The sequence below is a fragment of the Ogataea parapolymorpha genome, chromosome IV, assembly GCF_000187245.1.
Source record: "Ogataea parapolymorpha DL-1 chromosome IV, whole genome shotgun sequence".
In the NCBI taxonomy this organism is placed as follows: Eukaryota; Fungi; Ascomycota; class Pichiomycetes; order Pichiales; family Pichiaceae; genus Ogataea; species Ogataea parapolymorpha.
Genome location: NC_027863.1, coordinates 976,318 through 992,081, shown reverse-complemented (window position 1 = coordinate 992,081; position 15,764 = coordinate 976,318). Strand labels below are relative to the sequence as shown.

The 15,764-nt window shown below is 48.6% G+C and overlaps 14 protein-coding genes across 14 annotated transcripts; 6 read left to right on the top strand and 8 right to left on the bottom strand.

The window, feature by feature from the left end:
* Positions 1 to 3: 3 nt before the first annotated feature.
* On the bottom strand, positions 4 to 417 carry HPODL_03583 (ER-derived vesicles protein ERV14; the record flags this gene model as incomplete). Its single annotated transcript, XM_014079907.1, has 1 exon — positions 4 to 417. The coding sequence occupies one exon, from the start codon at positions 415 to 417 to the stop codon at positions 4 to 6; it is 414 nt and encodes a 137-aa protein (XP_013935382.1).
* A 156-nt stretch (positions 418 to 573) lies between these two features.
* On the top strand, positions 574 to 1,212 carry HPODL_03582 (uncharacterized protein; the record flags this gene model as incomplete). The annotated part of the gene is made up of 1 exon (XM_014079906.1): positions 574 to 1,212. One exon carries the CDS (start codon positions 574 to 576, stop codon positions 1,210 to 1,212), a length of 639 nt encoding a protein of 212 aa, XP_013935381.1.
* A 116-nt stretch (positions 1,213 to 1,328) lies between these two features.
* Positions 1,329 to 2,336, top strand: HPODL_03581 (uncharacterized protein; the record flags this gene model as incomplete). The annotated part of the gene is made up of 1 exon (XM_014079905.1): positions 1,329 to 2,336. The coding sequence occupies one exon, from the start codon at positions 1,329 to 1,331 to the stop codon at positions 2,334 to 2,336; it is 1,008 nt and encodes a 335-aa protein (XP_013935380.1).
* Positions 2,337 to 2,355: 19 nt separating this feature from the next.
* Positions 2,356 to 4,179, bottom strand: HPODL_03580 (Proline-rich protein LAS17; the record flags this gene model as incomplete). Its single annotated transcript, XM_014079904.1, has 1 exon — positions 2,356 to 4,179. One exon carries the CDS (start codon positions 4,177 to 4,179, stop codon positions 2,356 to 2,358), a length of 1,824 nt encoding a protein of 607 aa, XP_013935379.1.
* Positions 4,180 to 4,767: 588 nt separating this feature from the next.
* Positions 4,768 to 5,370, top strand: HPODL_03579 (GTP-binding protein YPT6; the record flags this gene model as incomplete). The annotated part of the gene is made up of 1 exon (XM_014079903.1): positions 4,768 to 5,370. The coding sequence occupies one exon, from the start codon at positions 4,768 to 4,770 to the stop codon at positions 5,368 to 5,370; it is 603 nt and encodes a 200-aa protein (XP_013935378.1).
* Positions 5,371 to 5,379: 9 nt separating this feature from the next.
* Positions 5,380 to 6,651, bottom strand: HPODL_03578 (kynurenine--oxoglutarate transaminase BNA3; the record flags this gene model as incomplete). The annotated part of the gene is made up of 1 exon (XM_014079902.1): positions 5,380 to 6,651. One exon carries the CDS (start codon positions 6,649 to 6,651, stop codon positions 5,380 to 5,382), a length of 1,272 nt encoding a protein of 423 aa, XP_013935377.1.
* Positions 6,652 to 6,758: 107 nt separating this feature from the next.
* Positions 6,759 to 7,799, top strand: HPODL_03577 (uncharacterized protein; the record flags this gene model as incomplete). The annotated part of the gene is made up of 1 exon (XM_014079901.1): positions 6,759 to 7,799. The coding sequence occupies one exon, from the start codon at positions 6,759 to 6,761 to the stop codon at positions 7,797 to 7,799; it is 1,041 nt and encodes a 346-aa protein (XP_013935376.1).
* A 44-nt stretch (positions 7,800 to 7,843) lies between these two features.
* Positions 7,844 to 8,440, bottom strand: HPODL_03576 (OPA3-like protein; the record flags this gene model as incomplete). The annotated part of the gene is made up of 1 exon (XM_014079900.1): positions 7,844 to 8,440. The coding sequence occupies one exon, from the start codon at positions 8,438 to 8,440 to the stop codon at positions 7,844 to 7,846; it is 597 nt and encodes a 198-aa protein (XP_013935375.1).
* Positions 8,441 to 8,529: 89 nt separating this feature from the next.
* Positions 8,530 to 9,729, top strand: HPODL_03575 (synovial apoptosis inhibitor 1, synoviolin; the record flags this gene model as incomplete). Its single annotated transcript, XM_014079899.1, has 1 exon — positions 8,530 to 9,729. One exon carries the CDS (start codon positions 8,530 to 8,532, stop codon positions 9,727 to 9,729), a length of 1,200 nt encoding a protein of 399 aa, XP_013935374.1.
* Positions 9,730 to 9,780: 51 nt separating this feature from the next.
* Positions 9,781 to 10,185, bottom strand: HPODL_03574 (Histone H2A.Z; the record flags this gene model as incomplete). Its single annotated transcript, XM_014079898.1, has 1 exon — positions 9,781 to 10,185. The coding sequence occupies one exon, from the start codon at positions 10,183 to 10,185 to the stop codon at positions 9,781 to 9,783; it is 405 nt and encodes a 134-aa protein (XP_013935373.1).
* A 195-nt stretch (positions 10,186 to 10,380) lies between these two features.
* HPODL_03573 (uncharacterized protein) lies at positions 10,381 to 11,097 on the bottom strand (the record flags this gene model as incomplete). Its single annotated transcript, XM_014079897.1, has 1 exon — positions 10,381 to 11,097. One exon carries the CDS (start codon positions 11,095 to 11,097, stop codon positions 10,381 to 10,383), a length of 717 nt encoding a protein of 238 aa, XP_013935372.1.
* Positions 11,098 to 11,648: 551 nt separating this feature from the next.
* Positions 11,649 to 12,206, top strand: HPODL_03572 (uncharacterized protein; the record flags this gene model as incomplete). Its single annotated transcript, XM_014079896.1, has 1 exon — positions 11,649 to 12,206. One exon carries the CDS (start codon positions 11,649 to 11,651, stop codon positions 12,204 to 12,206), a length of 558 nt encoding a protein of 185 aa, XP_013935371.1.
* Positions 12,207 to 12,209: 3 nt separating this feature from the next.
* On the bottom strand, positions 12,210 to 13,319 carry HPODL_03571 (uncharacterized protein; the record flags this gene model as incomplete). Its single annotated transcript, XM_014079895.1, has 1 exon — positions 12,210 to 13,319. One exon carries the CDS (start codon positions 13,317 to 13,319, stop codon positions 12,210 to 12,212), a length of 1,110 nt encoding a protein of 369 aa, XP_013935370.1.
* A 327-nt stretch (positions 13,320 to 13,646) lies between these two features.
* On the bottom strand, positions 13,647 to 14,933 carry HPODL_03570 (uncharacterized protein; the record flags this gene model as incomplete). Its single annotated transcript, XM_014079894.1, has 1 exon — positions 13,647 to 14,933. The coding sequence occupies one exon, from the start codon at positions 14,931 to 14,933 to the stop codon at positions 13,647 to 13,649; it is 1,287 nt and encodes a 428-aa protein (XP_013935369.1).
* Positions 14,934 to 15,764: the final 831 nt, after the last annotated feature.

Genomic DNA, 15,764 nt, shown 5'->3' with positions numbered 1-15,764 from the left:
GTATTACATATCGTCAGCAATAAGCGCGGCAATCATCCGGTAGAGGTAGTAGAAGAACATAAGCAGGTGGAAACCAAGCTTAACGAACGACTCCTTCTTGTGTTTGGACAAAGTGCGGAAAATTTCTGTGGCGTCCAGAAGGTGGTTCTTGTTGTAGATCTTATTAGCGTTGTAGGCCAGGATTGGCAGGTTCAGCAGGAAGGTGAACCAGTAGCCGTTAACCAGAAACAGAGCAGTTAACACAGCGTGCACAGCGGCCTCAGGAACAATGTAGTTGTTCAGCTTGTTGCACAGCTCAATTGGATTGATATAATCGCACTCCAGGTCGCTGTACATGATGGTGAAGAAAACCTGTAGGAACAAGTTGATCGCATTCACGATAACTGCCAGAATAAATAACCATGCCTCGCCCGTCATCTTTGATAAAGAACAAATTTCAATATCGGTAGAAAATTTTTCTCCCTTGCACGCCAAACTCTAGAAAAACAAATCAGGGGTCTGGCTGTTTTGGCAATGTACGATCGGCAGGATTTCGTGTCCGTGCCGCCTCTGCCCAGTAGCCTTACTCTGGGCATGTCGCCTGCGAAGACGGCTGTCACAGTGCCCTTTGCCCATAAGACGGCCAGTTTTCGGGTGTCAAACGTTCTGGATCTCGGCTCAGGCAAGGGCTATCTGGCCCGCATCCTTGCTGACGGGTTTGGCCTGAAGGTGTGTTGTGTCGACAAAAACAAGGACCGTCTCAAATCCAGTCTGCGCATTCACAAGCTCATACAACAAGAACAGGTGTCGCAGACCAGTCTAGGACCGTCTGGCAACCTTCACACTGTTGCTGCTCCCATTGAGGAATGGGACGAATTCATGGATGAGGCTACGGCTTTTTTTAGACGGAACACCAGGCTCGACGAGAAAGAGCTTGACGTCGCCGTGGTGGGGCTGCAGCTGTGCGGTGACATGGTGTACAGAGTTATTGACCTGGTTTCAGGTTGCAACAGAGCGGGCATTCGGCTCTGTGCATTTTTGGTGGCCCCCTGCTGCTTGCATAAAATTGTTTCGCTCAGGTCTAAGGCGTACCAAACTAGTGAGGTTTGCATAGAGAACATATATAAAGACATCCAGGAATACCTGGTGGAAAGGGGATTTGGAAATGTGCATTTGGGCTATCTGAACATTGGCTATTACTATATTGAGGCCACAAGAAATGCCTTGAGATAATGCTCATAAATTGAGTTTGAGATATTACGAAAAAGTCAGCGCAAGCTGTTACCGACATTCCTGCCACCCATTTTCATTATTACGGCTGTGTAGTAATTTTTTTATCGATTTATTTCATGCCCAGTGTCACCAAAAGCAAGGAAGACATCAAGCAGCTTCTCCAGTCGCTGGACGAGGCGATCGCCGCTTGGAAGCCGTTGTTGACTCTGGAAGCACAAGAAGAGCCGTCTCTGAAATCCTCTCAAGTGACCAACCCTTTGGAAGAACTGAGTAAGCTAGGACAGTTGATACATGCCCATACCACAAAAGTGGGTATTGTCTATAAACCTCCCATCTCCCCAGATAACTTCCATGCCTGCTTTGTTGAGGTGGAAAGTGTCACCAGGAGCCTGGTGATGCTTGTGAGCCTGTGCTCTCAGCTAATTGAAGAAAAAAAGAAGTACTCGACATTATATATTCAGAAAGTGCTGGACGAAGTCAACGCCTTGCTTGGGACGTTTTCCGTGCTAAACAACGAGCTTGCAGGGCTGCTGGACATACAGGATAGCGATGCTGATAGCACAAGGCTTGTTTCAGTGGCGAAAATATGGGAGATCTGCGATAATCTGTCGTCTCTGGTCCGTTTGGGAGCGAGCGGAGTGCTACGTGCCAAATTTAAGGAGTCTGCCACACTGCTGGCAGACGGACTGGAAGAATACGAGGAGTGGCTGGAGTCTCCCAGTGCAGACAACGGGGATTTCTTCGAGGAGAGCGACGACGAGGACGAGACAGAGCAGAAAGAGGTCGACGCTGATTTGGTTTCGTATGGCTCTAAATGGGTGCAGAAACTTAAACTGATCAAGTTGCTGTTCACAAGCATGGACAAGAACATTGGCAAAACACAACACACAGAAACAATATCGTCCAAGCTTGACAGAATGAACTCAGCAAGGCTAGAGATCGGTCTCCTGGTAGACGAGTTCATCTCGGCTATTATTTACGATATGGACCAGACAGCGGCCCAAAAGTATGCATCGCAACTGATCCAAGCTTGCGTGTCTTTAACGGAAGCTGTTTCCCAGCTGGAGCCCAAAAAGGTGAAGTGGTTTGACACTTGGAAAACGAAATTCCAGGAAAATATATAATATAATCGATAATACAAAATCACCAGTCGCCATCGTCTTCTTCGTCACTGTTTGCAACCTTGGCCTTTCTGTTGCTGAGAGCAGCGGCAAGAGCGTCTGCAAGCGAGGCTGGCTGGCCTGGAGCAGCCGTCGACGCAGGCTGCTTCGGCGCTTCGCCACGGGCCTCCTGAAGCAGTACATTTGGTTTCTCGAGCTGTGATTTGTCTGTCTTTCTCAGAGAGCTGACACCTGCATTACGAATAGAGGCTAGCAAAGCGTCTCTGCCATCGAGCTGAGCACCAGGAGGAGGACTTGCTGCGGTGTCGTTAGCAGGAGGCATAGGAGGAGGTGGAGGAGGAACAGAGCCGGATTGAGGAGCTGTTGGAGAAAATGGAGGTGGAGGGGGAGCTGACTGCGAAGGTTGAGCGGTAGCTGGCTGCATAGGTGGTGGTGGAGGAGCTGTTGGGATGGGGGAAGAGGTGTGTGTGTACGGCGATTGAGTCTCTTGCTGAGATTGATGCAGCGAAGGGGCTGATGGCACGGGATTTGGATGGTGAGGAGGAAGCTGAGGAGGTGGCGAAACGACAGGGTGGGTGGTCGTTGGAGACGATGTCTGAGGTGGTCCAGGGATCGGTCTCGATCTGGAAGGAGGTGGAGGTGGCGCAGGGCCTCTGCGTGGGGGAGGCGGGACTGGCGCTGGCCTAGACTCTCTTGGAGGTAGCTGTGGTTGTGTTCTTGATGGAGGTGGAGGAGGCACTGGGTTTCTTGAAGGAGGAGGTGGTGGAGGAGCCGCATTGGCTCTAGGAGGAGGCAGAGGAACTCCTCTGTGCTGCTGTGGTTCAGGTGGAAGTGGCGCTTCCTGGCTCTGGCGTTGCCTGACTGAATTTGGCATGTAGTCAAGGGCTGGGACGTTGTGGTGCATAGGAGGAGGAACTGGGTGAGTTACGGTGGGCGCAGGAGCAGAACTAGCTGTCACCTGAGGAGTTGGGCTTTCGAGATCCGACACCGGGGTGTCCTGTCTCGAAGGAATGGTCGAAGGAATGGCCGAAGGAGGATCGCTTTTGGGCAGATCCGGCGTGGACGCTGTTTTCTGGGCTGCTGGAGGAGGCGGTGGCGGTGGAGCCTTCTTGGTTATTGTGCTCGTACTGTTAGTTCCGCTCGTTGACCTTTGGGCCGACTTGTACTGGTATTTGCGAGGAATTGGCGGCTCCAAGCCGACCAGCGGGCCCCCTGTTTGAGCAATGTAGTTTTTGATAAATTCTCTATTTTCTGCAATCATGTCCTCGGTGATTCCCACACTTTCCAGCTCTCTGTACAGTGACCTCCACTCTGGAGGAGGCTCGTCCTCGTAGTAAATGAGGCCCTTAGTGCGTCTTGTTCTCTGCTCGTTTTCGAGCCCAGACATGTCGCCTCTAAATCCGATCTTGTTCACCTGGGTGGGTCCCTTTTTCAGCTCGACGCCGTGCTTGTTCTGCACGGTCTGTTTGGAGCCGTGTTTATCGCGAGATTTGACTTTCTTGTAAAAACTCGTGGCCTCGCTTTTGTCCTCGAACAGGAGTCCAAAATAGCACTCCTCGCACTCAAAAGAGTGGAAGAACGAACGATCCTGGTTGTATTCAAAGTCAATGTACAGCTCTTGATCCCATAAAACTCCCTTGTGCGACACAATATCCACCAATTTCAAAAAGAAGGTATGGCCCACAAGGTCGTCTACTAACACTATGGCGCCTGTGAGTCCCGTAGGAGTCCAATGGTCGGGTTCCGGATAGGCGATGTACAATCTCGCCACGGCAGCCGCCAATATCTTATTGGAGGCCTTGGGGATTGCCCGTTTGATCAACTCCTTGTCCTGTGCATTGATCATTTTGCCAGCTTGGTTTTTGGTGTGATGCAAAAACTACAATATAAAATGTTCAAGGGATGAAAAATTTGCTACAATTTTTCGAATGTCGGGAAGACAAGGAGGGAAAGCAAAGCGTAAGTACATATGATGACGAAAAATGGATAGTGAACAATCTCCTAGTTTCGACGTTGAGGAGAAACCGTTGCCTTCCTACTGAGTACTAACATCCCAGCGTTGAAGGCTCCAAAGAAGAAGGCCCAGGACCTGGACGAGGCCGACATTGCTTTCAAACAGAAGCAAAAGGAAGCAGAAAAAGCGCGCAAGGAGCTTGCGGCCAAAGCTTCCGGTAAAGGACCCCTTGTCGGCGGTGGTATCAAGAAGAGCGGTAAGAAATGAGCGAGGGCTTATTGATCTGTAGGGCAACCGCTACCTACAACCAATTTGTACAATCAGTAATTGAAGTGCGAGAGCGACGATACGATAGTAAAGGTAAATAAGGTTCAGGCATTATCGGGTCTTAAATGTAATTTAATGCTAATTAGCTCAACTCAACGGCCCAAGATTTTTTCCAATTAATATTTATTTATTATTACCCTTTCATCAGCGGAGATGCTCACCAAGTACAAAATAGTTTTCTTGGGAGACCAAGGAGTGGGCAAAACCTCGCTCATCACTAGATTTATGTACGATACCTTTGATGCACACTATGCGGCCACGATCGGGATCGATTTTCTTTCAAAAACAATGTATTTGGACGACAAAACAATTCGCCTCCAACTTTGGGACACTGCGGGCCAGGAGCGGTTCCGATCGCTGATACCCAGCTACATCAGGGACTCGAATGTGGCAATCATAGTTTACGATATCACAAATAAGGAATCGTTCCAGAACGTTAGCAAATGGTTTGACTACGTCAAACAAGAGCGCGGATCTAACGTGCTGATTATTTTGGTGGGAAATAAGAGTGATCTAGAGAACAAAATAATCCCCAACGAGGAGGGAGAAAGTATGTGCAAGAAGCTAGGATGCAACTTCTTCATCGAGACCAGTTCCAAGAACGGATATAATGTCAAGAACCTGTTTAAAAAAGTCGCCAAACTGCTGCCCGAACTGCAAGACGAAAACACAGATCAAGCACTGGACAACGATAAAGTGCAGATGATTGACGTGGCAGCGAACAACCAAGAAGCTGCCGATGGATGTCAATGTTAATTCACACATCTATTTAATATACTGCTTGAGCAGCCGCAGTCTTTGCACCGCCTCTTCCAAGACAGAGTCATCTTTGCACACGGCGAAACGAAGACAGTCCTCAATTACATGTGCATTCTGAGGCAGATAGAACTCGGAAGGAGGAATGCTGACCACGCCAAACTGCTTGATCAGCCAGAAAGCAAGCTTGAAGTCGCGCGGCTTGTGCGCAATCTCCTGCGGGAACTCGACCTCCTTTGGAATCTCCACCTTCTTCAGATTCACCAGCAAAAAGTATCCTCCGTCGGCAACAGTGTACGGCAAGCCCAGTTCGTCAAAGACTGCCGTGAAGATTCTATATTTGTTGATATACTCTTTTCTGGTTTGCTCGTAGTAGCCGTTGGTTCTTGCCAGTTGCAATGCCTGTGCAGTGGCCTCCTGCATCACGTTCGGTGTGCTGAAGCAAATACGAGTGTGGGCTAGCGCGCAGTATTGCACGGTCTCCTTGTCGCCAATGACCCAGCCAACACGCCAACCAGTGGCCGCGAAGCTCTTACCGGCGGACCCAACCGTCAAGGTTCTTCTACCAATTTCTGGGCTCAAAAGCGCAACTCTGGTGAAGTCCCCGTAGTAGAGGTTTTCGTACACCTCGTCGGACAGAATTAAAAAGTTGTGCTTGACGGCCAGTTCGCCGATCCTTAGCAGCTCCTGCTTGTTGAAAACTTTTCCGATCGGATTGTGCGGAGAGTTCAAAACAATCATCTTTGTCTTTGGCGTGATTGCCGCCTCCAGCTCGCTCCAGTCGATGGTCCAGTCGTCACCGGTCACCGTCTTGGTAGCGAAATCCGCCGGTGGATGCAGCTGGACGTACTTGACCTTTCCTCCCGGCATCTCAATGTTCGAGATGTACTGGTCGAAGAACGGCTCAAAGACGATGACCTCGTCGCCAGGGGCAATGAAACCGAAGAAACAGGAAAGCATGCCCTCGTTGGCCCCGGTGGTGACCAGGACTTCGTCCTTAGTCAGCTGCCGTCCGTAGATCGGCGAGTACGTGTCAATGATGGCCTGCACAAGACTGGGTCTGCCCTTGGCTGGGGCATACTGGTTGTTGGCTGGGACGTCGAGAGCCTTCTTGGCAGCATTGATGGCAAAGTCCGGCGGCGAGTACGAAAAGAAACCTTGGCCGAGATTCACCATCTTGCGGCCGCTCTCCTGCTCGGCAGCGGCTGCGGTTTCGTTGATTAAGGACCAGATATCCTTGCCGCCGACTTTGAAGTAGGGATTGTGGGATGGAAGAGACATCGATCGTGAGATTGGGAAGAATGAGTAATTCGAAGTAAGGACTGTTCTTTTAGATAACATGTACGTGCATGAACTAATACGGAAATCTCTGGGAAAAAATATATAGTATGGCGTTTTTGCACTACAGCTCCGCGCTGGACTCAGATTTTGCCAATCGGCGCCGTATTCAGCTCGCGAAAAGGGTAGCCAAGTACGCGGCAAGCCAGGTAGCGTCCCAGCCAGGTAAACGCATATTCAACCCCGACAACAGGCCAAAGAACGCAAACAAACGCAACGGTATCTTGGAAAATTCATACGAACGGTGGATCGGTAATGGGAGCCCCTCATTGGTCGAGCGCGAGGCCCCTGAAAAAGCTCAGGCCTACTCCAATGAGGATGCCGAGCTACAGACTCTTATCTGTGGCGACGAGATTATTCCATCTCAAACTGGAATAGCGCGCAGTCACGTGAACGCTAGAGGCTCGCTCCAGAGCCATGTAAGGATGTTGAATACCCTGTTACATATAAACCTGACGCAGGGCAGGTGGGAGACCAGCTACCGCATCTTTGCCCTCCTGGTGCGGGTTTATGGCACAGACACCCGGGAGATGTGGCCTGTAGGGTTGGAGATTCTCAAGAGACTAAACGAAAAGGAGACAGGGTGTGAGGACGACCCCGTAAAAGCACGGGCGCGCGCCAATGATGGGGTGCCAAGACGCTATCAGCCCAAGATCTACCGGTTTCTGCGATTTCTCCAGAACTCGCACGACACAAAATCGTCGGAGATTGTGGGACGATATCCATATCAGGTTGTCGATAACGCGCTGGATAAGCGGCTTGACGAGGACGCAGACAAGAAGGACTATCAAACACACCATTTTCTGAGACTGGAGACTGCACCTTTGTTCAAGTCGGGCTCCAAAACACATCTCGCGATGTATATAGTGTCGTTGCTATGGGAACTAACGGTTGCTGGGCAACAGACACAATTTTACGAGCTCGAGGAAATGCTGAAGCTGAACTTCTCAGGTGAGAGTTTTGTGATCCGGTACCTCAGGGGGATCAACAAGGTGCGCGAAGGACTCAAGCTGGAGCGGGACGGCAAGTCAGGCGCCGAGGATGCCATCAACGAGGGCGAGGCCATTTTGCGGGAAATGGATCTCGGATAAATAAATAACACGCAAGAATATTCATCTATATACAGGTAATGACATCACTTATGATCGGATTTCTTATCTATCGCTCCCTTTTCCTTCTCTACCTCCCGTTGCCGGTGCAGTTCTTCCTCTCTTAGAATCTGTTTCTCTCTCTTAATTTCCCCCACCAAGTTGGCCGGGTTGCCTTTGGGCACAGCGACGACAATCTCTGGATTGTTGTTCTGCAGTTCAATTTCTGCCACAAGCTTTCCGCCACCCATCTTTTTCACCACCTCTCTCAGCTCCGAGATCTCTTCCTCCAATCGTCTAACGTCCTCCTCCATTGCGTCCTTTCTATTATTCTCTTTAACTCGTTGTCTATTTGATTCGTAGAGAAGTGCTCCTGCAGCAACGCTGAATATAAACGTTTCTGATAAGATTTCTGCTCCATTCTGGATGGCTTTTGCCTCGTTGAGCGGACGAACCGGGCGAGCTTTACTGCGCAAAAGCGATGATTTCAGTCTTTCGTCGAGAAAATGGAAATACTGTGCAACACGCACACAGACCACCTTGAACCCCTTGTGGTTCTTTGCTTCGTGCTTCAGCGTGTTGGCGATGGGCTTGGCGATCTGCCGCACCAGCAACGTGGTCAGTTTCAGTGCAACAGAGCTCATTCTCTGTTTTTACGGCACAGCCTGTAATTTTTCGTTCCTCCGCCACCTAATTTTCTGTCTGTGCAATCTGCTAGACTATGGTACTTCGTATGAAATTTGCTTTGTACGCCGTTGCCAGCACTGCCGTCGCCTTCTACATGGTGTACGAGTCGCTGCTTGAAAGACCCAACATTTATTCCGTCGGAGTCCAGCTTATCCAGGGCCCGTACCTGGTGGTGATCGGGAACTGGTTTCTGGTGATGGGCATCACCTTAGGCAAATTGCTACAGGTGCTGCTGTTTGGCGAGCTGCGAATAATCGAAATGGAGCACATCTACGAGCGCTCGTGGTTTGCAGTCACCAATATGCTCATGACAATTGGTGTGTTCCGCAAAGAAAACAACCTGTTGCTCGGAGCACTCGTTTGTGGTTTGTTGTTCATGAAATGTTTCCATTGGGTCTTAGAGGATAGGCTGGAGATGCTTATCCAGCAGAAACGCTCGATTTTCAGGACCTTGGTCAACAGAAACACCCTTGTGCTGTGTCTTTTCCTGGTGCTCGACGACAAAATAGTGAAATCATGCATCAACAGATCGTTTATCCACTCGGCAGACGTGTTCCTAATATTTGGCCTGGATTTCCTGGTCATCTACCTCAACGTGCTTGATGCCACGCTCAAATTCGTTCTCAACGTTGCAGAAATGGCTTATCTCAACAGGTATCCCGACGAAGACGCTTGGGAGTCCAAGATCTGGCTGTCAAAAATCGGCTCCTTCATCCTGAGTATCATCAAGAGCGCGGCGGTCTTGGTGTTGTTTGTCGGGCTCATATACGCGGACCGTCTTCCGGTGAATTTCGCTGGAGACATGTACACCTCCTTCACCAGCCTGGCCAAACAGTTTGGCGATCTGATGTACATGATCAAGGCGACAAGAGACTTGAACAACAACATCATGAACGCCAACGAGGACGACCTGCGCAAGGAAGACATTTGCATCATTTGCCGTGACGAGATGGAGATCGTCAGCGATAAGAACTCGCGGTCCGCGCCAAAGAGACTCAATTGCGGCCATGTTCTACACCACGGGTGTCTCAAGAGCTGGCTTGGACGATCACATGTGTGTCCGACCTGCCGCAGAGACGTTTTCCAGAATAAATCGCAACCAAACCCGAAGACCACTATTAATATACCTCAGAACGCGTTTATTCCTCCCGACTGGACAATTCTACCCGTCACGCGCGCTGGAGACGCGAACTATACCATCCAGCTGAACGATACTACTTTTGCACAGCTCCGAACACGTACATAGTCTACTCTAATCACGCTTAAGATACATTCACTTAGTATACAAAACAGTAATTTACTCGCCACGACCCTTGCTTTTCTCGACCTTGAGCAACAGCGCCTTGTTGATGTGGGGCAGCACACCACCATAGGCAATGGTGGCCTTGATCAGGGTATCGAGTTCCTCGTCACCTCTGATGGCCAACTGCAGATGTCTTGGTGTGATTCTTTTCACCTTGAGGTCCTTGGCAGCGTTTCCTGCCAGCTCAAGCACTTCGGCAGTCAGGTATTCTAGCACAGCGGCAAGATAAATGGCCGACTTCGATCCCACTCTGATTTTGGACTGGGCCTGCTTCTTGAGGTATCTCTTGATTCTTCCAACAGGGAATTGCAAGCCAGCCCTCGCAGAGTGGCTCTGCAATTTAAGGGACCCCTCTTTGGCTCCCGACTTTCCTTTTCCTCCGTGAACTTTTCCTGACATATTAAGATGGAAGAAGCTTTAAATACAAATAGGTAAACAAATGTTTACTTTTTGAATGTTTATATTCTTTAAAGGAGGGCTAGGGCTCTAGGCCGGGTAATCATGACATCCTAAGATGCTCCTTTTTTTTTTATTACAAAATATTACCACAAAATGCTGCAAATGCTGCGTGACTATTATCGTTATCGTATATTATTAAATGCCTAGTTCATTCAGGGCAGGGAGTCTGTATCCGTTAGGGGTCTGCGATCCGCCCATAGTAACGAGGGTCTGCGCTGCAGCTGAGTCTGGCGTAGCCAGTTGATTATTCAGCACATTATTGAGCCATGTTTTCGTACTAGTAGGCGTTCCTGCGGTGATCGGGGTATCGTAGTTGTTTATGATGAAAGAGACAGAATGAGGAGAGTTCACTCTGCTGGAAGAAGCAGAAGAGGCAGAGGGCACGGCGCTTGAAGTCGGCGTTGGCAACTGGGAGCCAGCTGGCGAGAAGTTGGAGTTCTGGACAAAGATAGGCCCCGGCTTGTTGGGCAAATGTGGTCTGAATTCATTGTTGCTGGACAATAAAATGCTTCTACGAGGCGGCGGAAGCATTGCGCCTTGCTGGAGGACGGCCGGGTTTTTCTGCGTGTGCGTATCTTTTTCCTCAGATTTCATTCTCACGTTGACATTTTCGCCGGGATACGTGAGAATGAAATTTTCGTAGATGTGGACGGTTTGTTTATGCTGTCTAAGATTGTCCAGTCTAGAGAATCGGCGGGCGCAGTGTTCGCACTTGAAAGGTCTTTCTCCCGTATGTTTTCTGATATGTCTGGCGAGATGTTCAGAACGAGTGAACGACATCGAGCAGTTCTCGTAGCCAACACATTGAAAAACACGGCCTTTGTGTTTTTTAGTTGAGGAGGTTCTAGGCATGAGCTGGCAATTATTTTCACAAGAACTGGGGAATTTTGCAAAATTTATACGTCAGGGAGAGAAAAAGGTAAGCGAGCGAGATTCAAAAAAATGCATCATGCACCGGTGGGACGATAGGACTCATAGGGGAAAAAACGTGGCGGAATTAGCCCCTGGCCCCCCTGCTTCGCCCTGGTACGCGCAGTATTTTTCAGGGAAAATTCGGCAGCCTGCAAGGTTGCCTCGGTTCATTTCAGCCTGGAGCCTGTTATAGGCCAGTTTTGAAAAAATTCACGCAATAATATGCAATTATATTCCAACATATCTGCAGTGTTGTTTATAAAAACTCCTTACTAGGAAGTTGTACATTGTTCTCCTGCGCCAAAAATAGGTCGAAAAACCGAAAATGAACTCACTACAAGGCGTTTTACTGTACGGGGATGCGAGGCACCCAAAATCGATGGAATAAAACAATGTTCTGGCTAATTTTAGTAAACAGTATTCGTTCCATTCTCACTTTATCTTACATCCGTGCACGGATACAGGAACAATCTCTAATTATTCCAGAAGAAATGACATCTCCATTTCCAAATATCTATCAACTGCGCAGAGTGAGCAGTGATAACGCAAAACCGTGTACAATATGCTATAAGTCCACACAGGCTGTTTTGGTGTCATCTCCCGATTTTTTTTACGTTTGCGAGTCGCATTTAAAGGACAAGCAGTTCTGTACGGTGAAATATGCAGACGGTGAAGATGGAAAAGACGCAGAATACCAGTCCCTCCATGAGGAGGTTCGGAGTTTAGACCAGAAGGCTACGCAGATTCAGCACAAGATCCAGCAGCGAGAGTCCCAGCTTGCCAAAGTGCGAGATTACCTCTGGAAACCAAAAGACGACGAAAATCAGCCGGATCTCAAAAAACAGCTTGCGGAAATAATAAAACAACGTGATCTGGCCAGTGCTAAATTAGAAAAATTTATCAAAGCCTACACAAGATATATGCTGGACGCTGTTTTTTACAAATCCAGACTCCAACAGCATAGCAAGAAAATTAGACAGCAGCAGATCGTGCAGAAGCTGAACAACGGGACTCTGTTCCCTTCTATTCCTGACCTTCCCAAACCATAGATTTCAAGTCGAGTCCTGTCGCTGCCATTTCGCACCTTTTATGCCACGTACCATGAGATCGAGCGTTAACGTTCTCATTTTGCCCTCACGATCCAGCACGTCGGCCACCTTAACCGTCTTAATGTAGGTAAATCCAAGCTTTTGATAAATTTTCCTGTTGCGAGGATGCGAGCTTTCCAAGTACAGCGGGGCCCCAATTTGTCTGCCCTTGCTTTTGCGCTGATCGTACTCTGCCAGAATATCGCGGTCTTCGTCGTAGTACCACGACGAGTGGGCTGAGGACGCGTCGGAGCTGGCCGACGAGTAGCCCGAATAATCTGTAAATGTATCCGATTGTAAGTCGAAGTCGAAATTATATGACTGGATCTCAGAGTCCAGTAGCGATTCCTCGTTAGCGTCAAATCCAGAATGCACGGGGTCAGCGTCGTCCTCGAGGTCTGAGTCACCATCCTCTGTTGGCTGCTTATACAGATCAATGTAGTTGTGGGTCACGAAATCGATCAAACGTCGAGCCAGACCTTTACCTCGACCTCTTGGAATGGCACCTATGTCGGAAAGATACCACGATTTCTCTAGATCAGGCCCTAGGACCTCTGCGCGGAATGATTCGAGCATCTGTGATTGCTCCTCAAACACCCTCTGTCTGGTTTCTTTATTTGCTAACCACATGAACTTCAGATACCCACCTTGATACAACGACCACAGATAATTTAATATCGACTGGGGCTGATGGTCTTTTGCCTTCTGTGGTTTCTCAAAGCATGCGACGGCCAAAAACGGAGCATCGGGCATCTTTTGCTCCAGCTCCGAATCTCGCACAGCGACCACCAATCCCTTTAAAATCGTCGAATAAACAGTGGCCTCAAATAGCGCCATGTTCATCTGTCGTTTCAGACGTGCGTCTGTAATACCGCTCGTGAGATAGTTGACATATAGGTCGTCCTTAAATGCGATTTGCAAAGTCTTTGCCGCTTTTTTGTAGTCTTTCAAAGTCACCACTTCAACATGCAAATTATGTGCCGACACGGTGTCGGAGATTTCCTCGTCCGAGCTGTTCGCCTGGGATACGTCTCCCTTTTTGATGCTCGACTGGAGCTTTGAAAAGAACGACATGCTAGATCTACGAAGTTCTTATCACTTCCTTGTGTTAATATACGACTGGGTACTCTGCACAGCCAAGAAACAACCAAGCTTTTTTATACAAACTCGGTATTTCGAGCCTGGGCCGGGTAAGCGCACCATACAAAAACCAGTAGCATCGGAACTGGTTTCGCGAGCTTTGGACGCCCGAGAAGTGTCACCGCGGCTAATCAAGGTTCAGAACGATATCCTCGTGAACGCTCGTTGGAAATTATCTTGATAGATACACACTGATCAGTTGGAAATCTTGGCAAGATTTCGCTTATTATATAAGCAGATCGATAAGATAGCTGGGGTGTGCTATGCTATATGGACCTTAGGCTTTATTGCTGCCGGGACTTTACTCTTTTTCAGCGCGCCCGACTGGCCTGCTGCTCTCTGCGACTCAATACTCTCTCTAATCATCAGGCCCACGCATTCTTCCACGTTCGTCCAGTTCTCGAACGAACAGTCAATCTCGATGAACGGGAAGCTCCACTGTTTGGCTAGTTTCCTGCCTTCCTCGATCAAAACGGGCGACGCTAGCTCATGTGCACAATGAGTCGCGACCATCACTATTGGGGGAAGATAAGTTGCGTTGGGGTCCGTCTGTGCTATTTTGGATTTATTCCACAAAGTTTTGAGAGAACGGTTGATGGAGAAAACGTCGTACTCTTTGCCAACCTCCCAATTATGGTGGTATCTCAAGAACTCTGTCCATGCCTCCTCCAAAGTCGACTTTATCGCCTTGACCACTTCCAACGGCTTGAGAGGCTGATTGTCTTGCGGATCGTCGGTCACGCAGTAAGACGGAGGTGGTGAGTCCAGCGTGGTTTCTGGGATGCAGCTATAGCAGAGAATGTATCCATCGATGGAGCCATTTAAGTCACTTATTCCAGACCCAACTATCAACGGCTTCACTCTGGCACGTCCGAGGCCGCCATCGTTATCCTCAGCCAGGTTCCTCAGAACATCCTTGGCCAGTCTCGAGTCCAAAGACCGTTCCAAAAAAGGTATCAGCTCCTCTGCTTCCACTCCAGGCGTGTCTATCAGTTCGAGTAGAATGGGAGTAGTGTATGGTGGGGTGTACGCACTCTGGTTATTGGAATTCGACCGAAAAAATTGCTTCTCGAAAGGCTGTTCAAAAGGCGAACTAAAAGGACTCGAAAAGCTGCTGTAGTTTAACGGCGATGAGTATGGCGAAATCGGAGATAGCTTATCGTCCAGTTGTGTGTAGTCCAGGTCGTAGTAGTTCAGAGTCTTGCTGAGAACGTGCTCGGTTGACGTGTTTCTTGACTGTGTTTTTTTAACGGCATTTAAAATAGGTTCTGTGAGGCTGATATCGGTGCCTCCTATGATCCCCATTTCCTCAAAGTCTGCTTCAGTTGCATTAATATCAAGGAGAGTCCGCGTCTTTGGGTTTGCAGGCTGAAACTGGAGTAGTGTGGGGGAATTCTGAATGGTAGGATAGTAATTGCCTAGAGACTTGTTGTTTGTAATGATTGAAACTATCGACGATTTAGACGAGTTATGAGGCCCCAACAGCGCAAACCTCAAAGGGCGATCTGTGGTCGACCTCATCAAGTTCTTCCTGTCATGGCTTATCATGCTTGATGTAGACTTTTTTAAATTTTTTTATATTTTTTTTATTCTCGCGTATTTTTGCGTTATCACCTTGTAAATCTGGCATGCCATACTGAAATCAGCAAAGATGGACCAAATTTGTTAGCGCGCATAGTTGAACGCTTCCAACCAGCTATACCAAGTACCGCCAAACTGAAAATCCAAACTGTGCCTCAATGCCCGTTGAAGATAAAGGTCTTTATCGACATTGTAGAACACCATGAGCAGTCCCCAGACCAGGCCGCTCGTCGTTCTCCATCCGACTTTCTCGATCTGGCCGCGCCGAAGCCCTGTTCTGCGCTGAAGTTTCACAGAGAGCCATTTTCCCAGTGCCAGAACGACTCGCGACAAACAGTACATCGTGATCTGTGTTGCTATTGCTTCATTCACAAGCTTTTTGAAATGCATATTCAGAATGCCCCCATAAACTAGAATACCCCCGAGAAATCCCCCGATGAAATGATTGACCGTTCTCTTTGGTGCTATTTGGTTCAGCGACAATTGTACCGAGCTGTAGATTATGGCAAATAAAGCCAAGAGCTTTCCGTGGTCGAGCCCCAATCGTATCGACCTTATCACTTTTTCGACTATCTGGTCCATCACTCGTCTTCGTCTGTCCATTGATCCCATCTGTACAGCTATGCTGTGTATGAAGCGCACTCTGTAGCCATATATGATGGCATTCTTAGAGGCTGACAAAACGGTGTCAATATAATCCATGGCAAACAAAATACGGGGTATAATCACATGCCTAAATCGCTGATCAAATCGACGCGTCGACGGGATTTATTTTTTTAGGGTGAAAAGATCCTGCCG